This window comes from Oratosquilla oratoria, chromosome 4 (assembly GCF_046742065.1).
Source record: "Oratosquilla oratoria isolate Oo_2021 chromosome 4, ASM4674206v1, whole genome shotgun sequence".
Classification (NCBI taxonomy): domain Eukaryota; kingdom Metazoa; phylum Arthropoda; class Malacostraca; order Stomatopoda; family Squillidae; genus Oratosquilla; species Oratosquilla oratoria.
Window position 1 is genome coordinate 82,376,706 of NC_134780.1, and position 11,060 is coordinate 82,387,765.

Sequence of the window (11,060 nt, forward strand, 5' to 3'; positions counted from 1 at the left end):
TGTGGGGTGAGCAGTGGAGCCTGAATGGGGCTGCTCACTTGTCTAGGTTGTTACAAAACTGTGTTACCCCTTAATCCTTCCACAGGATGACCACTGGGTTTACACTGCCCATTATGTGGGGATGCAATGGACTTCCAGAGACAAAGCTCCTCTGCCCCCACCATCAGTGGAGGACTTTTAAATACTTATTGGAAGAATGAAGTTATTGCAAGTGGGAGAAAAGACTGATAGAGACTGAGTATACTGTCACTCTCAATCACATCACATTTGGCAACCCCCAGGTGGAAGGAGAAATTGGGGGGTACCCCTTACTGGGGCAGCAGTTGATCTTTCTTTTCTAAATATTCAGTCCCAGGGTCTTGCCTTGATATCCAAATATCCTATTCTTCATAGAGAGATGAGGTGAAGAAAGTTGCAGGACCTAGAAATGAGATTCATGACAGGTATGAAATACATACATACATATACCAAGGCTTTTTCCCCCTTTCAAGGGAGGTAGCCAAAAAAGAAAAAGGCATAAAATCACTCCCACCCATTCCATACCTAAATACACTCCACTCCCCTCCACCCTTCCTTTTATCTTAGCACCTCCTGGATGACGGGTCATCCCTGCACCTTGTCCACTGCCCTAGGTATGAGATACCTGGGGGAATATCTTTATTTTCCATGTATAAAGACAATTATGAACTTACTTTCAGAGACATGTGTAAAAAAACACTGCATGAATACAAAAAATAAGCTTTATTTATCAGACTGGCTTTCTACAATTATATTTTTAAGTTCCTGGACTTCATAAGGCCATGACTGACTGTGAATGGGATTGTTTGTGAGATCAGCCATTTTCATGGCTTTCACTACTTTACTGCCACTTGCTTGACCAACTTCTCCAATTACCATCACATACTGGCCTGTAAGCATTCATAACGATTATGGATTAATTATTTAACTTAAAGTTAGTCAATTATAATGATGTGTTAAAAACAATTTTGAGATTTGTGTAACTACTTACCTCTAGCAAGCCAAGCATTACCTCCTGGTATGCTCTGACATTTGGAAATTGTAAATTTGTGTCCATCCTCACTCAGAACTAACTGCACAAAAGAATATGTGATGATATTCATTTGTATATATCTATTAATCTCTTACTGTAGACAGAAGTATTTCATTATACAAAAATTATATGTGGCATGAGGAAAACGGGTGGGAACATTAGGAAAAGTAATGAATGGTGGAAGAAAGAGGTGATGGTCTACTATCATAGCTGTATTGAAGAAGTTTGGGCTAATTCAGCTAACCCCTTTATACATACATACATATACCAAAGGCTTTTTCCCCCTACACAGGGTAGCCAAAAAGAAAAAGGCATAGAAACCACCCCCACCCATTTCATTTCCTTTATATTCCACTACCTTCATAAAGGGGTTCACTTAAAAGTGAACCCCTTTATGTAGGTAACATATTCTATAGGGGTGTGCCAAATAATCGGCATTGGCGAGCATCGCCAGTTTTTTTTTTAATATGGGATTCAGCATTGGCATCAGAAATATTTTGCTGATGCCAATGCTTTTAAAATAACAGCATAAGTCAGATTAAATGTTAGAGCAAATTATATAATTTTTAATTTTATTTTTGTATTTCTCATATAAAATTAAACTAAAAATAATATATATATATTTTTGAAACAGCAAAGTTTCTATGAAAGAAATTAAGCTAGAGTAATGTGGAAGTAAATCATTTGGGCATCTGTGGACTCGGTTGATTTTATCTGCTTATTTCAGCAAAAAATGGGCAGACAGATTTACTCCTACTTACTCCGCAGCCATTTATTGCCAAACAAATCATTTATAGAGATTTTTTTAGTATTTTGATAAGTAAATGTATAACAATACATCTTTATGCATTTTGACTTAGTTCTGTTATTCAAAAATACAATTTGTGTAAGTAGACTTTAGACTTAAAAATTGCTAAATTAAAAACATCTGGCATCTTTATAAGCAGGAAAAGGTGGAGTGAAGGTGGAGGTAGAATGTAGATTGAGAGAAGCGAGTAAATGCCTTGGTGGTTTAAAGAGTGTAATGAGAAATAGACATTTGGGAATGGATGCGAAGAGGAGACTGTATGAAGGAGTGATTGTGCCAACAGCACTGTATGGGGCAGAAACGTGGAACATAAGAGAAGAAGAGAGAAGGAGTTTGAATGTGTTTGAGATGAGGTGTCTGAGAAGTATGGCGGGGGTTACTAGGCTAGATAGAGTGAGAAATGAGGAGGTGAGGAGGAGAACAGGGGTGAAAAAGGATTTGGGAGAGAGGGTTGATGAAAGAATATTAGGATGGTTTGGACACATGGAAAGAATGAGTGAAGAAAGACTAGTAAAAGAGGTATGGAAGCCAGATGTGGAGGGAGTGAACATGAGGGGACATCCTAGGATGAGGTGGATGGATGGGGTGAAGGGGGCTTTGGGGAAGAGGGGAATGTCTGTTGAGGAAGGAAGGGAGAGGACGGAAGACAGAGGTGAGTGGAGAATGGTTGTATATGGATGATGTTGTGACTGCATGAGGAGGAATGGGCGGGGGGGTGGGGGGTAGTATGTGTGAGTAAATTTTGACGCAGCCCGAAGGGATTTCTCCCCGTCCTCTCCTTATATGCAAAGGGGGACGGAGAGGGGGGGTCGCCGATTAAATGAAGCGGCCTTGCTGTGGATGTACTGTGTCTTGCGACACTGCTTCTGACCCAGGGCGGTGGGCGGGGTGCAGGGATGACCTGTCATCCAGGAGGTGCTCAGATGAGAGGAAGGGTGGGAGGGGTGTGGAGTGTATTTGGGGATGAAATGGGTGGGAGTGTTTTTATGCCTTTCCCTTTTTGGCTACCTCCCTTGGAAGGGGGAAAAAGCCTTGGTATATGTATGTATGTATCCTTATAAATACTATCACATGTATTTTATTAGCATTTTTAAAGATTATATTAAGATTTGTTTTGTCTAATAAGTTGTTGTTCATCAACAACAACATAATAAAAAGTATTATTTAATTTTTTTTTGTTTTATGCATTTATGTATTGTTTTAGGGATTTGTACAAGTGGCTTATAGAATAAAACCACTAATTAATTATACTTAGTGATGCTAGTTTAGAAATATTTGTAAACAAGAATTTTTCATTGAAATAAGTACATAATAAAAAATAGATACATAATAAAATAGTTCAAAAGTAGCCCACTCTGTCGTGTAAAAATCTACATAGATTATAAAGCAAGTAAAAACCATAGTTCAATTACTTTATATCAAAACTGATATACCGTAATTATATAAAGTAGAATCAGCATTGGCATCGGCAACTAAGAGTGAATAGGACTCAGCATCGGTATTGGCATTGGCAATTAATGGTAAATAGGAATCAGCATTGGGATCGGCATTGGCAAAAAAATGGAATCGGCACACCCCTAATATTCTACATATTTTATGGCAAATGTGAGGTAATTTTACTTAAAAGATATTATTATAATCAAGTTAACATTCAGGCAGTGGGCGGGAAACAGGGATGACTCCTTCATCCGTGAGGAGCTAAGATGAGAGGGAGCGAAGGGTGGTGGATGGGAGTGGAATGGGTAGGAGTTGGTACATGCCTTTTGACTTGGCTACCTCCCTTATATGTGGGAAAAAGCCCTTAGTATATGGATAGATAGAATATTCAAGAAATAAGAAGGAAAATGAAGGAAACGTATTGTTGTTATTGTACGCGATGAGTAAGCTAAGGTACTCGAGTGGCCGGTTAAAGTAATCCAGTTCTTGAAATGGGTATAGTTTTGGCATAATGGAAAAAAAGAAAGAAGAATAACAAATAAATCAACAAGGAGAGGACTAGATGTAAGTTTAGTGGAAAGTCTGAGAGGTGTCATCCCCAAAAAACATTCTTTGACAGACACACCAAGGACAAACCAATGTTGGGAAAATAACAGTTTTTCAGGGTTTCAAAGAAACCCAGGTGAAATAGGTAAAAGCTTAGATATAGATAGAGGTATTAGATATAGTAATGCATTAAGAAATTGTGAAGTAAATGATTTAATGGAAGAAATCATAGATTTAAAATTGGATTACCGAGCTGTACTTAGAGAATTGATTACTTTGCATAAGAGTAATGAGCAAACGATTAAAGAATTAGGTGACCTAAAGAGCGAAATTGAAATCCTAAAAAGAGAAAATGAAAGACTGAAAAATGAGGACAAAAATAAAAATGAAGAACTGAAAAAGGTCAAAGAACAATTACAAGTAGTGACCGGAAAGGTGGAAGAGCCAATCAAAGAAATAGACCTCACTGAAATAAAAAATCAATGGAAACAAGAACAGGAAAATAAAAATATATCCTTTAGTGAAATATTACAAAAACAGATGGAGGAAAAAAAAAAAAAAAGTTATGAAAATTATTAAAGGAAAAGGAAAATTGGGTGAGAGATACAGTTGACAAAGGTAAGTGCATTGTGGTCCATGGTATCCAGGAAAAACATGATATGTATAGATACCAGAGAGAAAAGGAGGAAAAGGAAATTGCTAAGGAAATTTTGAAAGAAATACAGGATGAAGGACAAAATTTTGATAAAGAAATTTATGAAATCCACAGGATGGGCAAATATTCAAAAGACAAACAACATAGACCGCTGCAAATAAAACTAAGAACTCAAATGATAGCAGAGGAGATATTATCGAAAGCAGTTAAATTGGCAAACGAGAAATTCAAACATATGTGGATACAAAAGGAAATGAGTGATGAGGAAAAAGAGAAAGACAAAGCTCTCAGAATTGAAGCCAATGACAGAAATGAGAAAAGAACAGAGGCAGAAAAAAAAAAAAAAATTGGAGAGTGCTGGACTTGAGACTGAAAAAATGGTACATTAAAAAAATGGAAACTTAAATAAAAAAAGAAAGGATAATATGAAACTAAAGGAGGCATACACAAATATCGATGGCATGATCTCTGGAATCAATGAACTAAATGACTATCTAGAAATGGAAAAACCTGACATGGGAATTGTGGAGACAAAACTGAAAGGAACTCTATCAACAAGCATAATGGGACAAGGTCTATACAACCACTGGGTGAAAAATAGAACAGACAAGCAGGGAGGAGGTGTCATGATATTGACCAAAAAGGCTCTAAATGTGACAAAGATAAATGAAGGCCAAGGCAATGTAGAATTAATTATGATCAAAATTGTAAACAAAAAGATGAAAGGCAGAAAATTTGTAGCAGTGTGTGTACCACCAAAAACACAGGCTTGGTCGGATAGCAAACATTCTAAATTACTGGATGGCACAATGAATGTGCTAAATGAGTTACTGAAAGAGGATGGTAACAGTAATCATGGGCAATTTTAATGCAAAGGATATAATCTGCGAAGAAATGATAGTAAAAGGGGGAGAAGATCATTGGAGCAACATCCTACTAGATATGACCATCAAATACACCCTAACACAATGGGTTAAGGAAAACAATGATGAACCGTCAAAACTACACTTAATATTAACTTCCAAACCAGATATTGTGAACAAAATGGAGTATAAAACACAAATTGAAAAGGTAATAGAGTTTGAATTAAAAGAACAGAATAATGCAGGTAGGAATGATAAGCATAGAGAGGGAAGATTAATGTACAACAAAACGGATTTTGAAAAACTAAGAAAAAAAATCCAAAACACTAACTGAAACAAATTCTCTAAAGAGGAAACAAAGATGGAAGACAAATGGAACATATTCAAAGAAAAGTACAAGGAAGGAATTGACAAATACAGATGTATGTACCAAAAAACAAACAAAAAGAGATTTATTTAAAGTATTGGTATAACAAAAGGTGCACTGGGGCTAGAGACAGAAGAGACAAAGCCTGGAAAAGATGGAGAAAAAGACAAAAAACATCCAAATGGCAAACATATATAAAACTTAGGAATGAATATTTGAATATACTCATTAAAGAAAATAGAAATTATGAAAATGATATTATAGATAAATGTAAGGATATATAAATGAAAAACTAAAGGATAAACATGAAATAGTGAAAGTGTGTGGAGATAAAGAATATATAGATGACACAGAAATGGCAGAAGTCATGATCAGACATTTCAGGTCAGTTTTTACAATTGAGAGCTCCAAATTTTGGTAAGATAGAAAACAAGAAAGATCACCCAAAGTTAAAGAAATAAAGGTAACACAAAAAGAAATAAGAGATGAAATAAAATAAAAAACTAGATGTCAGGAAATTGCATGGACCAGACAGAATTGCAAACTGGATACTGAAAGAGTGTATAGACGAACTGACAGACAAACTATACAAGATAATAGACTCCTCACTCAAAGAAGGAAAGGTACCACAAGATTGGAAAGATGCAAACATAGTACCGATATATAAAGGAGGAAATAGGGAAGATCCTACAAATTTCAGACCAGTATCCCTTACAAGCACAGTAGCAAAAATATGTGAAAAAGTCATCAGAAATAAACGGACCAAACACTTGGAAGAAAATAAAATAGTAAACCCTAAACAATTTGGCTTTAGAAGTGAAAGATCATGTGCCACAAACCTAATTTGCTTTTACTCAAGATTAATTGAGATAATACAAGAAAGAGATGGTTGGGTAGATTGTGCCACCTTGGATTTGCAGAAGGCATTCCATAAGATACCACATAAAAAATTAACAAGAAAAATTTAAAAAATAGGAGGAATACAAGGTAAACTGCTGGATTGGATGAAGGATTTCTTAATTGGAAGAAAAATGAGAGTGGTACTTAGAGACAAAAATTTGAACTGGGAAGATGTGAAAAGTGGCATCCCGCAAGGCTCTGTATTGGCTCCTTTAATGTTTGTCATATATATAAATGATATGGATGAGGGAGTAAGTTGTTCCATGAACTTCTTTGCTGACGATGCCAAATCACTCAAGTAAAAACGGAAGACGATTGTAGATCGCTACAAGAAGACTTGGACAAAATATGGGAATGGAGTCAGAAATGTGAGATGAACTTCAACATCAAGAACTGTTACATAATAGATTTTGGAAAAAGCAAAAATAGAGTATCGGGTCAATATAATATTGGAAACAAAGAAGTCAAAAAAGTCCATTCAGAAAGGGACCTGGGAGTAATCATCTCAAGTGACTTGACACCTGATAAACATGTCAATAAATTATTTGGAGAGACCTTTAACCTACTAAGATCAATGAAAGTGGCCTTTGACTACATAGATGAGGAGATGGTTAAAAAAATAGGGGTTACACTGATAAGACCTAAACTAGAATATCCTGCAACATTGTGGGCACCCAGCACAAAGAAGAACATAAGAAAATTAGAAAGAATCCAAAGAGCAGCAACAAAAATGGCACCTACACTGTCAAATCTGACATATGAACAAAGATTGCAGAAATTACATCTGTGAACACTGGAAGAGAGAAGAGAAAGAGGTGATTTATTGACCATTTACAGAATTATGAAAGGGATGGAAATTCTTGATAGAGATGACTTATTAAAGTGGGACAGAAGAGAAACAAGAGGACATGAAAAGAAACTAAAGAAGTTCACTTATAGAAGAGACCTGAAAAAGAATAGCTTCCTACATAGAGTGATTGATGTCTGGAACAAACTAAATGGAGAAACAGTAAATGCCAAAACTATACACGATTTTAAGAATAAACTGGATGCGGAGAAATACGAAAATGGGTCATTACGAGCATAGCTCTTGTCCTGTAAAATACAACTAAGTAAATACAGTATACAAAGTGTCTAGATTCATATTTTACCGAATCCCTGTCGACTGCTATGTCAAAAACTTCTCCCTGGAGCCATACAAGGTGAGCGGTGAATTTTGTGTTCCCTTCCACATACTGAGGACCACTACCTAGAAATATAATGTAATGATAGTCTACTTTCAGAGATATCAGAATAAGTAAGAGGTACTACCTCATTTTTCCAAGTAGCCATGAGATTACTTTTTTCTGTTTCAGGACATGAGGAAATGTAAAAACATAACAGTGTGAAACTATCAAGGAAATCAATGACATTTATCATAAAAACTGCAAGAGTGAAAGGGGAAACTACAAATGTAAGTATCAGCATTATATAAAAGTAGCAACCAATTAAAAAAATGAACCCTGAAAAGTACAGTAGTCTGTCAACCAAAGTAAATGCAATGACAATGCACACTTATATTTATGTTAAAAAGAACAGTTGTATTGGACAATAATTCAGGGATTTTTTTTTAACTCCAATATTACATCTATACATACATATCCCAAAAGACACAAACCCCTCCTCCACTTATAAGGAGGTGGCAAAGTCAAAGCACTCGCTCATCAAAAAATAATTTTGTTCTCCCTTCTATCTTAGCCTATTGTGGATAATGGATTATTATCCATCCCCTACCCACTGCTTGGATCAGAGGCAATGGAGGAGGACACAGCACCTCTACATTTAAAAATAAATTATATCCATATTTCAAAATATTAAGGATAACTGGAAAATTTAAAAAAAAAAAAGGAAAACAATTGTCATTATATCCAGCGTCAAAAACAGTTTATTGCCACCATTACTGTTCTGTCAGATGGTACTTTCTTGTTGAATCCCTCTAGTACTTATTGAATAAGGTTTGTAAGCATTGTACTGGTTGAATGGTTTTCTTTGAATCCATACTGATTTGGTGGTTAGTATACGAGTTCTAATTCTCTCTAGGATCAATCTTTCCAACAGTCTGGTTATGGGAGAAAGGAAAATGATTGCTCTGTGGGATGATGGATTCTTTGGTGATTTTTGGTTTGAGGATGGTGTTTATATGTGCTCTTTTCCAGACTGTTATGATATCAGTGTGCAATAAGGAATGGCTGAAAATATATATCAGGGTTTTTACTGTAACAGGCCCAGATGTTTCAGTTTGATATCTTGTCTATACCCTCTTTGTGTGAATTTCTTTTCTTGAAGAGTGAGCCAGCTTGTGTCTGACTATTTTGCCTATCTTTTATGTTACATTTTTGTTTTCTGGTGCCATATTTCAAATTTATTTTGGAGAAGTGCTTATTTATATTTCATTGCTGTTTTGGTAATAGTATTTTATTCAAGACTGATTACAAATTATTACATAAACAGTGTGGAAACCAGAGATCAATGGTGTGAATTTAAGAGTGAAAGGGGTTTTGAGCATGAGGGGAATATCTGTTGAGCAGAGAAGGGAGAAGGCAGGGGATGGCTGTGAATGGAGAATGGTTGTGTATGAATGATATTTTGAAGCAACCCAAAGGCAGCCTTGTTGTGGATGTTCTGTGTCTTTCTGTATTGCTTCTGACCCAGGCAGTGGGCAGGAGACAGTGATGACCCTTCATCCATAATGAACTAATATAAGAAAAAGACAATGGATGGTGGAAGGGAGTGGAGTGAGCAGGAATTGATGCATGCCTTGACTAGCTACTTCCCTTATAAGGGGAAAGAATCCATTGATATGTAGATAGATATAAGCAATCTATATTAATGGATAAAAGAGGTACACAATACAGTACTTGTAATTTCTAGCTTGTGGATATCAGCTATATGCAATTTACGTGCAGGCTGATCAAATATACTTCCTCCCATTATCACAGCAAACTCTTCAAAATCTCTTGTATACGATGCAGAAGACTATCTAAACATTCCACTTCCCTGAAGAAAAAAGAAATTAATAAATAATAAAAAAAAAACAATAAATACATAAAAATTACATGAAACTTAAATTCAACAAATATTTAACCTCCCTCTTACCCTCTCCCCTCCCTTACTCTTACAACAGTTTTTCCTTCAGTTGTCCTCCTTCACATACATCAGTTTGCAGACATCTAGGACTTCCTATGTGCTTTGTCTTCCCCCTATCATCCTATGCTATCATATACCAACCTTGTGCTCTCCACTTTTGGATACCACCAATACCTTAACCTATGATTTATATACTTTCAGCTTTCTCCTCCAGTAATTTTTTACTAAATTCCCTCACCAATCTCCTCTGTCTCACCTCTACTACCTGAACAGTTTCATTTGCATGTACTTAGTTGTCTATCATCCAGTCATGCCTGGCTTCCTCTAGCTCTAAACAACTCTGCAACTGTTCATATCACTCTCTTGTTCACTCTGACATATGCTTTTTCCACGACTGTGAATACCTACATCAATTTCTCTTGTCTGCACACTTTTCACTTTTTTGCTTTAAAATGAACACCAGTTCCACACATCCATTACTGTCTAAACCATCCATTAACAGGATGTACCTCAGAATAGATAATTTCCCAAATGCCTACCCCCTCAAAGCCTCTCAATGAAAAATGTAAATTTCCATATAAAATTCCTACTGGTTTATATACAACTTCCATTTCTGTAGTCTCGTGAGTTTTAATACAAATGCCCATCAAGCATGTAGGTTAGGAAGCTATATTATTATGGAAATATGCATTGGCAGTGACTTTCACACTACAGGAAAAGCATTAAGAACTGACCATAAATTTATATTATGTGTATAAATATTATTTCTATTACTATTAGACTGTTATAGGGCGAATTAGATAACCAAGTAACACTGATAACACAAGAAAGCGCATACCAATACGGAGTGGGTTGAGATAGTATAGTATTTAACCACTTCATTATTGAGGTACCACATAAATAACATAGCCTGACAGCAGCTTAAATGAAAAAAATCAGAGTCCAGCGGGGGTTAAGGATAAGGACGACAAGTTAATATATAAATTTCATACAAGTGTTATTGCAAAAAGAAACGGAGCAAGTTTGAGTGTTTACTGCTTGCAATCTGAACAGTACGATGATTAACCATATCCATTTTTCTTCTAAAAATCCATTTTGTTTTTACTGGTAAGGTTAATATACTTTACTAAATATGTGAATTCTACAATTCACCCATCTCTCGGACGAATGTCTTCTCTGCCAAGTTACAATCCTACAAATTCTACTCTTTCGTGCTGCTGACTTCTATTTCAGCAAGATCGACTGCCGTAATGTTTGTAAACGAAACTGGAAATCACAGGAGTTACATGGCACACAATATACTCTTT

At 35.9% G+C, this 11,060-nt stretch overlaps 1 protein-coding gene across 11 annotated transcripts; it reads right to left on the bottom strand.

The window, feature by feature from the left end:
* Positions 1-726: 726 nt before the first annotated feature.
* On the bottom strand, positions 727-11,055 carry LOC143024994 (recQ-mediated genome instability protein 2-like). 11 transcript variants are annotated; one of them, XM_076184563.1, is made up of 5 exons: positions 10,906-11,055; positions 9,525-9,663; positions 7,779-7,876; positions 1,010-1,091; positions 727-908 (listed from the first exon to the last, which is right to left on the bottom strand). In XM_076184563.1, the coding sequence occupies exons 2-5, from the start codon at positions 9,595-9,597 to the stop codon at positions 742-744; spliced, it is 420 nt and encodes a 139-aa protein (XP_076040678.1). In that variant the 5' UTR covers positions 9,598-9,663; positions 10,906-11,055; the 3' UTR covers positions 727-741. The 11 variants fall into 11 exon arrangements, with proteins under 11 accessions (XP_076040678.1, XP_076040684.1, XP_076040680.1 ...); XM_076184569.1 differs by having other exon boundaries at positions 10,899-11,029; XM_076184565.1 differs by having other exon boundaries at positions 10,876-11,028.
* Between the last annotated feature and the right edge of the window lie 5 nt (positions 11,056-11,060).